The following is an 18,492-nucleotide window of genomic DNA, read 5'->3' as shown; positions in this document are numbered from 1 at the left end:
ATTGATGAGTTCGTGGCACATAATTTTATGTAAACTATTTTGGAGGTGAATTCAAATAGACTCTAAGAAAAGTTTCTAGAGAAGACAAGATATGGGGTAGATACATTGTAGCCTACCTAATCCATCCAAGACTTTAATTGAGATGATGGATAATGAGCGGAAAAATATTCTAATTTTCTTTATATAGGAATGTTTGGTCATGAAGCAAAAGAGTTGGAGAGTTTGGTGTCATGTGCGAAAACCTAAGGAGGAGAAGGAATTAAGAGTTTTGCTTCATCAAGTGACCCAAGAGAAGTGTTTGCAATGGCGTACTAAGCAAGAAGCCTTAAGGAGATAAATGCTTGAAGGGTGAACAAGCTATCAAGTTGCAAAGAATGAAAGCCAAGTAGAATTGAGGACTGAATAGAGATTTGTAATCTGTAAGTGAAGTTGTAAGTTGTATCAGATCAAAACTCTACTATTACTCTCTAACAATTGTATTAGTCTAGGGTAAATCCTTTGGATTAAGGTTGAATTAACAGTCATTGGAAAATCCTTTAACAGGATGGCATTCCAAGTGAATGGCCTAAAGTCTTCTAACAAGGCTCACTTTTAACAAAGTGATTGAAATCTCTTAACTGGGTCACATTTAACAGTGTGTATTGTAACCTTTAACAGGGTTAGCCTTTCACAAGGCATCACTTCAGAAGAGTGAAAAAGGAGAAGCATGTTACAAGTGGTTTTTCCCAAATTGGGTTTCCATGTTAAATCATTGTGTCAAATGTGCTAATGAATGTGTTGTGTTTCATGATTTACATTTCTGCAAGTTGATTTGATAGTAACATATAAGTTTTAGTAGATACACAATGAATGCATGCATGGGTATGAATGTTTTATGGGTTCACTAAATTGTGAAAAAGGTTTTATTTTGTACATCTAGACCTTGATTAATTGATTCACCCTCCCCCCCTCAGTTATCCTAAAGAATTCCAACAGACTATTAGTGTTTTAATGACTGCTAGACAGGGATTGGTGAATTTCTACCACATGATTAGGTAGGAATTCTATTAAATGAAAAAGTCTCAATCTAAAATAAAGGGGAGTGTTATGGATAGTGCTCATGCATATATTGCTAAGGAAAACTTGGCAAAGGTTGAGCAAGATTCTCTTACAAATTATGTTTCTAAATCTATTCAAAATATGAAAAAAATGAAGAAAGATTATGATTCTAAGGTTGGGGATTTAGAAGGTAAAATGCACAAGTTGGAAACCACAATGCATAAAATTGTTGAGAAAACTCATAAGGTGCTTAAGTCCTTAGTTAAGAACATGAAGACTATGGTGGCTAAGTTGGAGTAAATGTACTGGGATAAAGCCATAGTGCAGTTGGATCTTGAGTAGGAAACTAGTTAAAATGCTTCTTCCAGCCCCAATAAAGGTATTTGTGCTTATATGAAGAAGAAAATGGTGAAGCTTCCTCATGACATAATTAAGCTAAAGAAGATTGTTCATCATATGAACGATTTGGAGTTGGAGGCAACTGAGCTATTGAAGAATTTAGTTTAGTTTAGATCCTTCTATTGGTCTTGTGGTGTCTTTTTTTGGTATGTCATTTCATGCTAGCTCTATGTTGATGTTCTCTAAGTTCTTTATGCCAACTTTCTGTGATTCATTGCTCTATTTGATGTAATATTTATTGTAAAGGGTTTTAGGTCCCTTCAAAACCTATTTTTACCTTTATTATAAACTCCTCCTAAGCACATACAACACTATACCCTTCTAATGAATTTTGCATGTTTTTGATATTAACAACCACCGAAACAAGGATATCCCTTACAAAAGAAATGACAACACATAAAAAAGACGAAAACAGAAGCCAATGACAACACATAATCACAATAAAAAATGTTGACTAAAAAGATGAAAACAAACCACAAAAGATGAAATCCTTTTGGCCCAACTCACATCCCATAAGAAGATGAATGAGAATGAGAAGAAATGACTTTTGTATATTTAAAAAGCATATCTTAAAATGAATTAATAATACTCTAACAATCTATAATAAAAAAATATTACACTTAGTTAAAATAAGCTAGAATATAATTATTTAAATCGAAACTATATCAAATTTATTCGAAAAGTTGTATTTTAATTTTAATATAGTGGAGGGAATTTTAACGCTTTCTTAATTTAATGTTATATGTGGATTTTTTTTTTATAAAAAGCAAACAAAAAACACACCATGACTATATTATGCATTTTTTTAAAATAAAAAAGCATCGCCGTTACCCAACGGCACACAAATTTGATTTCTCATTTAACTATATTATGTGTTTTTCGCTTCCATAGTCGTGTTCATGGAGGTCCATTTTGAAAATAATTTTGCCCTTCTGCAGAAGATGCTGTATAATGCCCTTTTCGCCTTACTGGCACTACCATCTGTGATTGTACTCATGGAGATGCAGAACTTATTCTTGCTTGAAATCTTGTGCGGAAGCTGAAAATCCTTCAATGGATGGCCACATTGTCCTGCGTATTTCCTGATGACTTTTTTGTGTCGAGATCAACATTCCATTGACTAGTTATGTTTATAATTGGTTACCTGTTTCAAAGATTATGTAGATTCTTTGTTTCATAATGTTGCTTAGGTTTGTGAGGTTCTTTTGTTGAGAAAATACTTAAACATTTTGAAGTTGGAGATGCATTAGAAGCCTCATGATCCTTGGACTTGGTTGACTGTGTGGAAGTGTAAAACCCTTCAATGAATGGCCACATTGTGCCACATAAAACGTCCCACGCATTTCCTGGTGACTTTTTTGTGTTGACCAGTTGTGTTGGTAATTGGGTTCCAGTATCTAAGTTTATGTGTAGTCTTTGTTTCATATTTTTTCTTAGGTTTTACTCTCCTAAGGTATTTTCTTGGTTTTTTTTTTTTTGTTGAGATCAGAGTTTTAGCTCCATTGCATTGATAGGTTTCTTACCTGAGGAAACAAGCTATGTTGGTAATTGGGTATCTGTTTCTGAGTTCCTGTAGATTCTTTGTTTCATAGTTTTGCTAAGGATTTAGGCATCCCCATGTTCTCTCTTTTGTTTAGCCTACACCTAATTGTGTAGGTTGAACCTTTTGCAAGGTATGAGAGGAGAGATATTTCTACCAATTTTTCAGTTTGCAGGGTGGGGTAATTTTTCCTGAGATTAAATGTAATACGTAGATCAACTTCATTGGTAATGAGCAAAGTTTGTATGGGTTGCGTGGTGATGATCTTGTCTCTAGTAATGATCGTGATCGGGTTTTTGAAGGAGGCCCTTATTTCTACAACCATGTGGGGTTATTTGTCAAACCTTGGCATTCAGGTTTTAATTTTGCTGAGGATCTCCCTTCAACAGTGCCAGTTTGGGTTCGCTTGCCTTGTCTTCCCTTAGAATTTTGGCGCAAAGACATCCTTCGACAAATTGCTGCTTTGTTGGGGAAGCCGGCTGCGATCGCACATCAATCCCTCGATAAAAAGGTTATTTCTTATGCTAGAATTTGTGTTGAAATTAATTTGAATAACCCATTTCCAGATTCTTTGGAAATTTTTCTGGGGGATTCTTCTTAGGTGCAGCAGTTAGATTATGAATCCCTCCCTTTCCGTTGCCGGATTTGTCATGAGTATGGTCATTTACAGCGTCAGTGCCCCCGTAACTTGAGTTTCAAAGGAGTGGATGGTTCTACAGCTGGCAATGCTGGTAGTTTGGCAGATACTACAGGGAAAGGACAATCTCAAATGGCTAATACTACCAAGGGGATGAATCCGCAAGATGCTACAGGTAAGGGTAAGGCTCAAATGCAGGATAAGGATGGATTTACCCCTGTTCGCCCTCGAGCTAAGGGACGTGGTCAAAAGAGGCCTTTGAAAGAAAGATTATCTGATTCAGGTTTTAACCGCTTTGAGGTGCTGGATAGTATGGTTCTAGAGGAGGGTATTCCTCCTCCTATCTCTTCTGATCCAGTTTGCCCAGATGAGAGATCTGTTCCTAATGATGCTTGTGGGGCATCCCAAGTTGTAGTATATCAGAACTGTGAGGTCCCTGTAGCTCCTGTGACAGAGGCTCTGGTGACTCCTGCAGTGTTGGAGGATAATGATGTTGTTTTGGCTGACTTGGTTAAGGATGTGCTACCATCAGGTAAGGGCAAGGGATCTCCTCTCCCCTTGGGGTTGATGCCTTGACCCTTTAAGCAGGCTTCTTCTACTCCCCCTCTAAGGAGTGGGCGCAAAACAGACCAAGAGAAGATTAAATTCATAGGAGATATATTGATTGAGTCTGGTTCAGTGAAACCTTTGGATTCTCATTTTCCCAATTCTACCCAATGATGATTATTCTCTCATGGAATGTAAGGGGGTTGAATAGCATCCCTAGACAAAAGGCTATTCATAACTTGGTGGTTGATCATAGTCCTGATGTTTTTTGTATCCAAGAGACTAAGCTCTCTGTGGAGTCTATGGTCCAACATGCCTCTAGTATTTGGTCTCGTGGCCAATGCCAGTGTGTTGGGGCAATAGGCAATGTTGGTGGTTTAGCTATATTTTGGGATCCTCAAAAAATTTCTCCTCTTGGCTGGATGTCTTCTCGCTCAGCTCTCTCTATGGTAGCTTCTGCTCTAGACTCAGGAGAGGTAATCATGGTTACTAATGTGTATGCACCTATTGATCTTGTGGGAAAGGAGGAACTTTGGGAACATATTCAATATGTTAGAAATTGTCATCCTTATCATCCTTGGGTGTTAGCAGGGGACTTCAATTCAGTTTTAAGTTTGGAGGAGAAGCATGGTGGTTTGGCTAGATTGGGGCCTTCTTCTACTCTTCTTCAGCAACACATATCTCTTTTGCATCTCTCTGATGTTAAGCCTTCTAATGGTCTCTATACCTGAAATAATCGCAGGACTGGTGTTGCTGCTATCTCAGAACGTCTGGATAGATTTCTTGTTTCTTGCTTCTGGGTTAGTGGCACCCTTACTATCTCTTCAGAAATCCTTGATTGGAGGGGTTCAGAACATTGGCCAATCAAATTTTCCGCTATAGGCGCTTATGTTCCGAAGCATCCTCCTTTTAAGTTCCAGTTAATGTGGCTTCGTGACTCCTCTCTTCATGATTTTGTTTTTTGTTGGTGGAAAGATGGTGCTCCTGCATATGGTACTGCAATGTTCTCATTTTCTAAAAGGCTTCAATATGTTAAAAGGCAGCTCAAGATATGGAATAGGGAATGCTTTGGGAACCTTCACTTTATGAAGAGGCTTGCTCAAGAAGATCTTGATGTCATCACAAGGGAGATTAGAGATCGAGGTTTCTCAGAGGATCTTGGCAAGGCTGAATCCCTTGCTTCTAGAGCTCTAGAAGAATGGGAACTTCGAGAGGAAATTTTTTGGAAGCAAAAGGCTAGAGTTGATTGGCTCCAGGAAGGTGATCGAAACACTGCCTTTTTTCATAAAACAGTGCAATCTCGCTGGAATCAGAGCACTATCTCTTCTTTGGTTAATTCTCAAGGTATCCAACTGAATTCCTTGCCAGCTTTGTTCCTGGAGGCTATTTGGTACTTCTCTACCCTCTTCTTTGAGGACTCTCCTCCTGCTGATAATGAAGAAAATATTATTTTGTCCTGTAATCCTTCCCTTATCACTTAGGAAATGAATGATTATCTCATGCGTCCTATCTCTTTGGAAGAGTTGAAGGAGGTGGTCTTTGGCATGCCTAAGGGGAAGGCTCCTGGTCCTGATGGCTTTCCAGTTGAATTCTTTCAGGAATTTTGGGACATCATTAATCATGATTTGTTGGAGGTGGTTAAAGAATCCTATGCTAGCAAGTAGATGCTTCGAGCTTTGAACTCTACATTCTTGACTCTTATTCCTAAGAGAGAGGGTGCTAATCAATTGGAGTCTTTTAGACCAATTGCCTTATGTAATGTGGTTTACAAAGTTATTACTAAGTTGATTGCTGAGAGACTGAAAAGGTGGCTTCCCATTATTATCTCAGAAGAACAAGGTGGTTTTGTTGCTGGTAGACAAATTTTGGATGGGGTGGTTATTGCTACTGAGGCTATTCACTCTATGGCTACTTCAAGGGAGAGAGCCATGTTTGTTAAGCTGGATATGGCTAAGGCCTACGATAGAGTTAAATGGAGCTTCCTAAGGAGTATTCTTCTTTCTTTTGGATTTGGCTCTGACTGGGTGAGTTGGATTATGAGTTGTGTTACTTCTGCCTCTTATTATGTTCTTATTAATGGTCAACCTTCTCAACTATTTGGTGCTTCTAGAGGCCTCCGCCAGGGTGACCCTCTCTCCCCATATCTATTCATCATCATGGCTGAAGGCTTGGGCAGATTCATTAAGCATCAGGTGTCCCAGAATTCTATTCAAGGCTGGCGGTGGGGTAATGGCTTACCTTCTCTTTCCCATCTTCAATTTGTTGATGATTTTGCTCTTGCTGGTCTTGCTAAGATCAAGGAAGCTGAAGCCTTTCGACATGCTTTGGACGTTTATTTGGTAGCTTCAAGCCAGAAAGTTAATGAGCACAAATCTTCCATTTACTTTTTTAACACTCCTGATTCTATTCAGCACAGGATTGTTGGTATCCTACGGTTTCAGATAGGATCACTTCCTTTGACTTATCTTGGCATTCCTATTGCTGTTTCCAGGCAGCCACGTCTCTTCTGGCAAAATTTGATTACCAAGCTTCAGGATAAGGTAAATCATTGGACTCATAGATGGCTTTCTACTGCTGCCCGGGTTACTCTTCGTCAAGCTGTTATCCAAGCTCTTCCTACTTATAGAAGCATGGTTCACGCTGCACCTATTTACTTTCTCAAGGAGTTTGATGCTCTTTCTCGACAATTCCTTTGGAGTGGTAATTTGCGTAGTACTAAATGGAGCTTGGTTAATTGGGCAACTGTTTGTAGGCCTAAAAAGGAGGGTGGTCTTGGTCTTCGATCTGCTCTATTGAGTAGTCAAGCTTTGGCTGCTAAACTTTATTGGCGATGGTGCTCTGGACAACATCAACTTTGGGCTCGTATTATCACTCATAAATATTTTCATGGTGCTGATCCTTGCTCTGTTTTTGCACTTCCTGTTGAAGGTCGTGGCTCAATGGTTTGGCATACTTTGAAGACAGGTGCGATGTTGGTGAAGAGGGGTCTATTCTGGATATGTAAAGGAGGTTCTCAGGCTTTGTTTTGGTCTGATGCTTGGGATGGATTCCCTTCCATTTTATCCATATACCCTCATCTTCAGCCTCTTTGTGACTCTTTTCTTGCCGCTGGATGGGATAAAGTGGCTCATTACAAGACTCCTTATCAATTGGGACCTGTTGTTGGTTACAGATGGAAGCATTCTTCTGATTGGCCTCCTGGAGGTACAGACATGGATCGTCAGGAGCTTTCTCAAATTTTGGCCTCTAGAGAGTGTTCTTCTTTGCTTGGTCTAGATGTTTTGGCTTGGGGCGGTACCTTGTCTGGTAAATATCATGTCTCTGCTGGGTATCAGGAGATAACTAGACAATTATTTGGGGATGCTGAGGTCCCTTGGTGGAAGCAAGTTTGGAATAAAGTTTCTTGGTCCAAGTGCAATTTTTTCATGTGGCTAGTGGCTCACAACCGTTGTCTTACCTAGGATAATCTTTGTAAACGTGGATTTCAGGGCCCCTCTTATTGTGTTTTGTGTGGTAATGGAGAGGAGTCTGTCTCCCATCTGTTCTTCCATTGCTCCTATTCTACTCAGATATGGCACCTTTGGTGGAGCGCTTGGGGTTGCTCTTGTCGGCATGCTTCCTCTTTGCCTGAGTTCTGGGCCCGCTTGGGTAGTGCTCCCTCCAAGTCTTCTTCTCTCCATGTTGTTTGGATTGCTGGCCCATCTTTCATGCTTTGGCATATCTGGTTGGAGAGGAATCGTCGCATATTCCAAGATGTTCGGCTTGGTGTTTTGCATCTTTGGTGGAAAATATCACATTCTCTTCAGGAAACTATTCTTGTGAAGTGTGAGCTTGATGGGGGTATGGATCCGGTTGATCTTGCTATTTGTAATCGCCTCAATTTTCATCTTCAGGATGGGGCTGCAACTCATAGGTTTCCTTCTATGTCCAGGCAGCTTCACCATCAGAGGAAGGGTCGGGTTAACCGGGATGGGCACTGGACTCCTCCTCCCTGTGGAGTTCTGAAAATTAACACTGATGGTTCTTCTCGTGGGAATCCTGGTCCGGCTGGTATTGGCGGAGTGGCTCGTTGTAGTTCTGGGGATGTTAAATTTTTCTTCTCAGTTCATAAGGGTGATTATACTAACAATCTCATGGAAGCTCAGGCTATTTTATATGTTGTGGAACAGTGTTGCTTGCGGGGATGGAGTAAGATTATCTGTGAGTCTGATTCCCAGGTGGTGGTGAACATGCTTTCTTCGCAAGAGCTTGAGGATGTTAGTTGGTAGCTGGCCACTGTTGTTAAGCAGATTCTTTTCTTCTCTTCCCCTTTTCAGTTCATTAGGTTCACGTATATTCCTCGTGAATGGAATAGAACTGCTGATTGTTTAGCCAAATGGGCTTCTAGTCATGATCCGGGTTGGAATATTAGGGATAGGAGGCAACTGTCCTTTGAGATGGTGCAAGAATTTGATGATCTTGTTGCTCAGGATCGAGCTCCTTGTTGAGCTCTCCTTGTTGTATTCCTTTCTGTCTTAATAAATTTTTACCCCTCTTTTTGCAATATAAGAAGTATGCTCTTCTGATTTTTATCTGGTCATCGCCTCGTAAAGCATGGATATAACAACAGTAGAGTTCTGTTATTTCTCAGAAACAAAAATGTTTTCATTCTTTGAACATCAAAGCATGGATGTAACAAGCCAACAGTGAAATAGGTATGCCTGTCTATCTGTGTACTCATTTATTCATTTCAAAATATTTTATTATTCTATTGACAGATTCCACTATATGGATAGTAGTTGTTATTTACAGAACTTATTCTTTTTTATGTTTTATTGAGGAGTTTGATTTCTTGAATATTAGCTCCGAAATCGATTCCCAATATATGTACAAAGAATTCAAACTTCTAATTTTGAAGATTTTAGTGATTATATTAGCTTGTGTGGTTGTTTGTTATAGACCGAGTTAAATATTAGTTTATTCTCTTTATATTCAATTATTTTCTGCAGTATGTTCTTATTGTACAATAGATAAGGTTCAAGGATATAGGAATAATGTATTTTCCACATTAGGTGAGTTTATTCTTAGAAGGAATATTAGGAATAATGCGCTTGGCTTTACAAATGCAAGATTACTCATTGTAGAATAGTATTTCACACTTTCTTAAATTAAAGATGTGTTATCCTCTTAGTCTTGTTTTACATTCTATTTCTCAATTACCAAATTTCTGTTTAGTGCAGTGTTCTTTGTTGACTTAGCTTCAACCACAATTTGACATAACAATTAAGCATGTAATTTAGAGCTGTACAGCCTTTTGAATTGGCTACAACTTACCAATATCACCAGAGTATATATTCCATTGCCTCCAGGGATAAAGGTCGCCTTTAAAACATAAATAATACCCATAAACTTATCTATCTTGCAAGGAGATATTTTAGCTTTTGTTCGTTGTGATTCCACCACTTAGCTATTTTTTCACCCTTTTTTACACATTCCAGATATGGTGAAACAGGTATGTCTGTTTACTTGTGTATCCATTTATTCATTTCACAGTTGTTGGTTATTTTAATCTATAGACCCATGCCAAACGCAAAATCTCACTTTTCTTGATTGAGAAATGGGTCGTTATATATAAAGATTCTTATATATGCATTGTCACAAAGATTATGCCCCATGGCAAACTTGAAAGGTCACTTTGCTTGATTCAGAAAAGGGCAGAGAATGCTTGAGCATGAAATTCAATTTGCCCCAATACGTGATGTACCGAATTTGATAACCTTGATGTCATAATCTCACAACTACACACTCAATGAAAGAATGTTTGTAGAATCACAACTCACTATCATGAAAATTATGTAAATGTTTCACAAGAAGGTTTTTGTTTCAGCGTTTTTACAAGGAAAATCTATATTTCACAACTTCAAACCACTTTCAGCCAACTAACAGAACTTTAACAACATTTACATGAAATTTTCTCTTAAGAGAAATACAGGAAATATACCAAAACTTTAACCACAATTATGAATACTCAATAAATCTGAAAACGAAAAGTTGTTCCTTTATTGATCTTGAGGGAAAACCGTTATAATCTAAATACTTTATCAAAATGAGTTCAATACAATCAGAAAATAAAGAACTAAGAAGCAAAAGGTTACAGATTTGCCTTATAGAAAAGGTCTTCCACAAACTCCATAGAGAACTGAGAGGTGAACTATCCTTGAACTAATTTGATTTCTTTGAAATATGTTGGTACTGTTGGTATAACTCAACCTTCTTTGGGAAAAACCATTATAATCAAGGCTGCACGGAGACAGGTAGGAGTACTTGGACAAGAAGATCATAAATCATATAACAGTGACATATTGCAAACGATAAGCTTCTGACTTGAGCAATGATAAAGTTTATTGCTAAATAATGTTGTATCAAAGTTTCAAACACATTATGTATTGTTTAAGCTTGATTATCAATAAGATGATATGCAAACAAAAACCAAAAACAAAAATCAGAAATCTTAATCAAGATCCTTACCTGTGATGCTCTCCATTGACTACCCAGTACTTGGGTACGTGGGTCTATGTCCTAGGGGTGTGGGTATGCATACCCATGCAACATAGATTATAGTCTGAATACTTCATCAAAATGAGTTCAATAGAATCAGATAATAAAGAACTAAGAAAAAGCTTACAAATTTTCCTCATAGAAAAGGTCTTCCACAAACTTCAAAGAGATTTGAAAGGTGAACTCCCCTTGAACTGAATTGATTTCCTTGAATATGTTGGTACTGTTATTCTAACTCAACCTTCTTTCATGATTCCTCCTTCAATATTCATTAAATATCTTCATGGGTCAAGCAGCCTTGAAAAGCCCTCAAAAAGGTGGTGTAACTGACCTAAACTGGAGTTTGGTGGCTTAAAATCCTTCTCAATCGATAAATATCACATGTGAACTCCCAAATTAAAGTATAACTGCTGTAAACTTTTTCAAAAAATCCCTTTTCAAGGACTCAAATTCACTGATTGCTTGATCTTCAATCTTAACTCTGGATAGGTGGCATGATTTTAGGAATTTTTATTGGTGTCTCTATATTGATTCTTGACCATTTTGAATCTGTGTGTGTCCTTAAGCTTGGGATACCATTGTTACAGTAAATTACAATGAAAATGACTGTTTTTTGTTGCTTCACGAGTGTTTGTTGTCCTCTTATTCTTTATGGCATTGATATTTCTTCTTTTTGTCTGTCTCACCCTTAATATTCAGTACTTGGTTTCCTTACAATGCATACCTTTGTCATGAAATATTTATATGGCCCTAACAGTAGATGCTACTGTTTCCTTCAATTTTATCATTAACTTCAATTTTTGCTCATTATTATTTGTTCATCGTTGCACCTTTATAATAGTGATTTGTTACTCACATGAGACACCATGACTACTGCTTTAGTTGACATGGAACTATCAATGTTTTGCGCCTCTTCCTGATAATGGATATAGCCTTTATACTCTTAACATTGAATAATTATGGCAAAACTTTACATGGTCCTTTGAAAATAATAAATGCAACTTTTAAACACAGTGAAGACCCCTCAGATACCTCTGTTTGATTTCATGTCTTTCTACCATGGCTGCTCCTTCAATATATTATATCATATCAATAGACCTTTCATTCTGTTAAAACGTGACAGTGAATCTTGTTGTCTTAGTACTTTTTTATCACTGTGAATGCATGCTTGTCATTGTTATTCACATTCAACTTGTGAGCACTGTGAAATTGTAAAGTGATTGCCTCTTCATTTCTGATAACACTGTTTTACAAAATGTGTTCCTTAATTTTGGCTCTGTGAACAAAATCCTCATGCTCTGTGTCTTCATCTTTATGCTCTGTCATTCATACTCCTAGTACAACCATCATTGTTTTCGGACCTTGTTTGATCATTGGTGTTCTTATCCCTTGTTCAACATTAATCTGATCTATCAACTATTGACTGCTATCTATAAAAAATTGATGCCCCTACATGTATCGTGTGGTTCATTAACATTATATCACAGTTTTTCAAATTCCATACATATCTGTAACAGTCATATACTATCTTTGATGCCATCTCTTAATCGCTCATCAAACACTATTATCAGAATTTTATACCACTGTTATTTATATTTCCATGTCACTGTGTTTCATCTAGTTATTGACTTTCATGGTTGATTGCCTATTCAGACCCTTGACATTTTGACTTCATTCCTGATGTACATATTCTTGCTGATTGAGTTCTTTTGATAATCAGTTTCGGTGTTCTCATCTCATTCATGGCAATGATGTGATCTGCTATTCACTATTTTTTTTGACATTTCGTCAAGGCTTTGACAGTCATAGTTGTTACTGCTCACTGTCACAAGGTATTATTGTCTCATGCTATTTCAATGTTGTTTACTATTTTATTTAGACAACTTTTTCAACATTCAAACTACTGTGTTTTCAAGTATCTTGATTGTCTCATACCCATGGATCTGCTCTTGCTTGGACTGTTTGAAATTCCTCATTTTCACCTCAATCCCCTTTAAGGCAGTGAAAACCTATTGGGATAGTCATCACATGCCACATGGTAGATACACGGTTTCTTTACAAGGATAATGAAACCCTTTGTTCGATGTTGCTATCCACTATTCTTGCTAATGGATGCATCCTTTGCTATTTCTAATTTGAATATCAAAGATCTTTTCATTGTCTAGATCGGTAATGTCTTTCATAGTCAACAAACTTTGAACTCCTAGCCTCCAATAACTGAGAATAATGCCTTTGAGGACATGAAACTATCTTATTTGATTACCAATTGATCCCTTTTTATAACAGTGAATAACCTCATTAAGAAAGGAATACATTTGAGCAGAACATTGGAACAGAACAAATTGACTTTGAGAAAAATAATGAAACACTTAATAAATCTGGAAATGATCCTATGAAAGTCCTTTCTAATGAATAGATCTAGAGAAATGGAAAAAAATTGAATTGTTCATGGTAGGAACACAATTTGGGAGTTATTGCTTGAAAACCTTATGTAAAGAAACAAACATATAACAACGAAACTCAAGCTTGATGAAGAACAAAATGCATACGGGTTTGGAGCCCTTCCTTTCACACTGAAACTTCTTGTCTTCTCATAATACTCGAGCTTTTGTCGCACAAATTTGTCCTTTCTTCTTTTCTTTCTTAATCTTCTCTTCATGGTTTTCTGTTTACACTCACTGATCTGCTTTTTTCACCATTAGTGTAGCCCTTTCTCACATGGATTCTCTCTTAATGCATTATAATGTGTTGCTATCCTGAATATATGTTGCCTCTCTTCTAAGAAAAAATCACCATCTCACCTTCGAAACTTGATGTTTTAGCTTAAAAATCACTGCTCATCTTGTTCATATTATAGGGCTGCATTTTCCATGATTTTCTGTTGTACAATAAGTCTGCCTCTACCTTTTTAGAATACGCTACCCCTTCCCTTAATTTGTTGTTCTATCCTGCTAATGGGCAAGCTGGGTCTTCAATTTGTCGCCGTTATTTCAAAGGGTTTAGTCAATAAAAGATTTTGACTTAGCTCCTTTTTGGCACTTGCCTCTTATTTGATTTATTAACATTATTAAATACACACAACTACTAATGAAACCTTAGATTCATTGCAAGGTTATATTTAACCTGAAAGTGAAAATCTAGACAACAATACGCACAGTACTTGTTGATTTGTAGACATTGAAGGAAAGTTTAATTCCTTGAAAATGAGTTGCTAAATCAATCCCAAGGCATGATCAAAAATGTCAAACTTCTTATTTGAAGATTTTATTGATTTTATATATGCTTGTTTGGTTGTTTCTTATATAAATAGAGTTGAATATTATTTTCCACTTTCTAAAGTCAATTGATTGCTGCAATATATTTCTAAAGTCAATTGATTCCTGCAGTATATTTCTGAAGTCAATTGTTTGCTGCAGTATATTTGCTAAAACATGTTTTCATTTCCCAAAATATTGACTTTGACACACTGATTTGGTAGAACATGATGAGTCCCATGAATTTGACATTGGTTTGAAAAATCATGTGAAATTTATCTTAAAACATTGTGAACTATACTTGGACAACAGTTTTTAAAAATTAATACTAGAAATTTTTTCTAACAATGTTTGAAAGTGATTTCTATAAAAAATGTATTGCTTGTTAATGACTAGTGGGTTGTACTCAATTGGAAACCTAAGAAACTTTTGGGACTTGAGTTTTTCTTAAACAAGTAACCTGTTTTTTTAATTTTAAGTTTTTAACTATGATATTCCAAATCCTCAGATACTACTAGAAATTTTCTCTAACAATGTTTGAAAGTGATTTCTATAAAAAATGTATTGCTTGTTAATAACTAGTGGGTTGTACTCAATTGGAAACCTAAGAAACTTTTAGGATTTGAGTTTTTCTTAAACAAGTAACCTGTTTTTTAAGTTTTTAACTATGGTGTTTTAACTGTTATCAATCACCCTCCATAATCACTTAAGTTGTGTTTTAACTACAATATCTCAAACCACCAGATACCTATTTACATCTTTGTTGTACATGGATGATGGTATTTTAAATCTATTATGACACACCCTCCATAATCTTCTCTGATTTTGATTATCAATTGTCTCCAATTCCATTATTTATTAACCTCCATAATCTTATCTGATTTTGATTATCAATTGTCTCCAATTCCATTATTTATTAATAATAATAAAGGACACTGTTGAATGGGTTTAAATGACTGTTCATCTGAGTTGTTTGAAGTCAGTTTAATTTAAAATTTCTCGAAATGCATATGGTCATTTTGGTACATTAGATTAAGGGTGTTTGAAATTTACATTAACCTCTCTTATCTTTTCATCTATTCTATCACTTGCTGCAAACTATAAATTTTGCAGTCTTGCTTAATTTGGCCAGCCACTCGTTCTCGAACGGATCTTGTTGCATTCACAATAATGGAAGTAATGTTGCCATGGTTATAGAGTGCAAGTGTCTGCATTTGTTACCTTTTATTACCTGTGCAAAACTGGTACTCTATTATCCATTTTCTTTTGGTGTCTATTTTCTATTTTAAAAAATTCTTATTTTTCTTTTTTCCAGTTGCACTCTTATGAAGATTGCTTTGAAGAAACGCATGTATGTAGAATAAATTTCTATAGTCCATTGCTAATAATGGATTATTTCTTACATCAAAACTTGAAAGTGATTAACAAAGGATGCAAGACGATTAAAGAAATCATTTTTCAAAGAATAACTATATTTGTTTCTAATTATTAGATTTATAAATGATTTATCCCCATTGAAGCACACTGCCACAGTTGGGGATTAACGATGCCTGGCTATTAGCATTGCTAAAGGATTGTGTTATAGCGTTCAGCCTGTGTTTGCATATTTTGGGCTGGCACAGATTACGACTCAGGACAAGACAACTTGTGAGCAGCAGAACCTTGCATAGTTACTGTGGATGCTTACCTTCGCGATGCCCGGCTATTGGCACTGCTAAAGGATTGTGTTATGGTGTTCAGCCTGTGTTGCATATTTTGGGCTGGCACAGATTACGACTCAGATTTAACCAAGAGTAATGTTTCTTGTATGGTTTTCTGTTTCACGATTTTGAGCACTGATGACTAGAGACAGAAGATGTTTTTCTTAATATGTTTTATTTCAAGCATGCAGCAATATTACATAGTCGCATCTAGAGAACTTTCTAGATTAATTGAAGTTTGTAAGGCTCCTGTCATACAACATTTTGCAGAATCAATCTCTGAAGCAGCTTCAATCAGGAGTTTTGACCAGGAGTCTTCATTCATGAACACAAATCTACAGTTGATTGATAGATCTTCTAAACCCAGATTCCACAAGGCTGGGGTCATTCAGTGGCTTTCCTTTCGGTTGGATCTTTTATCAAATCTTATATTTGTGTTCACTATGGTGCTGCCGCTTTGCTTGCCAGAAGGCGTAATTAATCCAAGTAAAAAGACATTGTTGGATGTAATTATTCTCAATAAGACTAATTTGAACAAGCAAGATATATACTACGATTCATGAAAGTTGACCAACTATTGCGATCTTAACAGGCATTGCAGTTTTAGTAGTAACATATGGCCTCTCTCTGAACCTTACACAAACTTTGCTAATATGGTACTTATGCAGTACTCACGCATATCAAGTGAAAATCCATTGATCATAGACAACTGTGGACCGAATTCTTGCTGGCCATCAAGAGGAACCATTGATATCACCAATGTTAAGGTTATTAGTAACAATATTTTAGTTTTCATGAATGTTAACTAGTTATTGCATTCACAGTCGTTATTCAACTTTAACTTGATGAACATAATCAGGTGTGTTATGGACCACGTCTCCCACTAATGCTAAAATAAATTTCATGCACTTTCCCTGGAGAGAAGAAGATTGGGATTGTAGCGGCAGAAAGGCCCTGCGGCAGAAGGGCATGGAAGCTGGTTGATTCAGGCGAAACTTTGCAGGTCATATGTTAAGGCATCCTCATTCTTCTTCTTTTTAAGAAAGCTTATTTCTTACCTGGTTAGTTTTTCATGTCATGGTTAGATTGATCTATCTTTCTATCTATTCTCACATGCATGATAATGTTTCAGATTTTGTTTTTAACAGAAAGGTGATATATCAAACCAATAATGAAATAGGTATACCATCTATTCATTTCACAGATTTTTGTTAGTTTAATCTACAATTATTTGTGTGGTATGTGCACAATACTTGGTTATTTGTAGAAATTTTATTATCTTTTACATATGATAGAAAGAGTTTTATTTAGAAATGGTTCAAGGCTTCAAGAATAGTGTTAGGTCTATGTAATGTTCCCAACTAGGACTTGATTTACCTTAAAATTTCCAACTATGTTTGGATTGCACTTGAAAATGGTAATTTACTTAGTCTTTGTAATGTTCCTCACTAGGAGGATAAGGCTGCCAAGTCCTAATGATTGTTGGCCCTGTTTCATTAGTCTTATGAAATATCAGATGTTAATGTAAGTTAAGCTTAGTTAAACTTTTCTATTTTCGATTTTCATGTATATTAAGCTTAATTTAGATGAAATTTACATTAGGAAAATCTAAAATTTCAACTGAACTAAGCATAATTTATATAAAAATCTGGAATTTCAGCTAAATTAAGCTTAGTTCAGATTTTCATCTTTTCAGCTAAGTTAAGCTAAATTACATGAAACACGGCTGAAATTTCAGATTTTCATATAAATTATGCTTAGTTCAATTGAAATTTTAGATTTTCGTGTAAATTAAGCTTAGCTTGGGTGAAATTTCAGAGGTGAGTTTAAATGAAGTTATAATTAACTATATTCTATTCACGGCCTTATTGATTGATTTTTTTGAGATATATGTTTATTTGTCTCATAAATTTGGAGTCCATTAGGAGAATATAAATAACAAGTGCATTGAAGTATTTTTGGATATATATATAGCATTTGATGATTTTGATGTTATAAAGTTTATTAATGTGAAATGTGAATTGGGGAGTGTGCAGCGTTCATAAAAAGTACTATTATTTTAAAAATGTTTTTATTGTAAATAGATTTATGTACTAATGAATGCCTAAATTTCTTGTAAACATTTCTCAACAATTATATAATAATAAAAGAAGATTATTTTTTAGGAGGGGTAGAAATACCTCTCCACAAACTCTTTAAGGATGGCCATGGACATCTTTGAAGAGGTCTATTTGTTCCCCTTTTATGTTATTTTTTAGTTTTCTATATTTAAATTTAATATATAATTATATAATTATATATGAAGGGATAATAAAAGATCATTTGTATCCTTTTTGTTTAAAGGATGAATGAAACTTATACCAATTTTCATGGAGTGTTTGATGATTGTTTGTAAACTATTTATCAATTAGTTATGCTAATTGCATGTAATGTAGACAACTTATTAGTTGAGTTTTATGAATATTATCTAAAACATGGGGTAAATTTTGATAATTGCAAGTTATATAAACAACCTAATGGTTAATGTAAACAACTTATTGATTAGTTGAGTTTTATGGTTTTTATATAAAATATGGAGTAAACTTGATAAGTAAATATAATGCAATAATCATGGCTAATTTATATTTAACCATTGTGGAGTTTTTGGTGTTATTTTGTTTTAAGATTTTAATGACATTAATCAATGTCACTAATTGTCACCTTTTTAGAGTGTCTAATTGTAGGTATGTCATAATATTTCATAACATGGCTTGACTATGCACATGTATTAGGCTAAATGTGTTGATGTATGCGTTATGCATGAATAAATGAATGTGGGAATGTGTATGGATGGATATATGG

General features: G+C 35.7%; 1 protein-coding gene across 2 annotated transcripts; it reads left to right on the top strand.

Moving 5' to 3' along the window:
- The first annotated feature begins 8,705 nt into the window (after positions 1-8,705).
- LOC149542094 (putative ABC transporter C family member 15) lies at positions 8,706-16,228 on the top strand. Of its 2 annotated transcripts, none has more exons than XM_089796161.1 (3): positions 8,706-8,854; positions 15,574-15,744; positions 15,922-16,228. In XM_089796161.1, the coding sequence occupies exons 2-3, from the start codon at positions 15,681-15,683 to the stop codon at positions 16,212-16,214; spliced, it is 357 nt and encodes a 118-aa protein (XP_089652287.1). In that variant the 5' UTR covers positions 8,706-8,854; positions 15,574-15,680; the 3' UTR covers positions 16,215-16,228. The 2 variants fall into 2 exon arrangements, with proteins under 2 accessions (XP_089652287.1, XP_089652286.1); XM_089796160.1 differs by having other exon boundaries at positions 15,444-15,744.
- The last annotated feature ends 2,264 nt before the right edge of the window (positions 16,229-18,492 follow it).

Source organism: Cupressus sempervirens, chromosome 8, assembly GCF_028749045.1.
Source record: "Cupressus sempervirens isolate cs-2001-9-10 chromosome 8, ASM2874904v1, whole genome shotgun sequence".
Lineage (NCBI taxonomy): Eukaryota > Viridiplantae > Streptophyta > Pinopsida > Cupressales > Cupressaceae > Cupressus > Cupressus sempervirens.
Note: the sequence above shows the minus strand (reverse complement) of the source record. Positions and strands in the feature narration are given on the sequence as shown.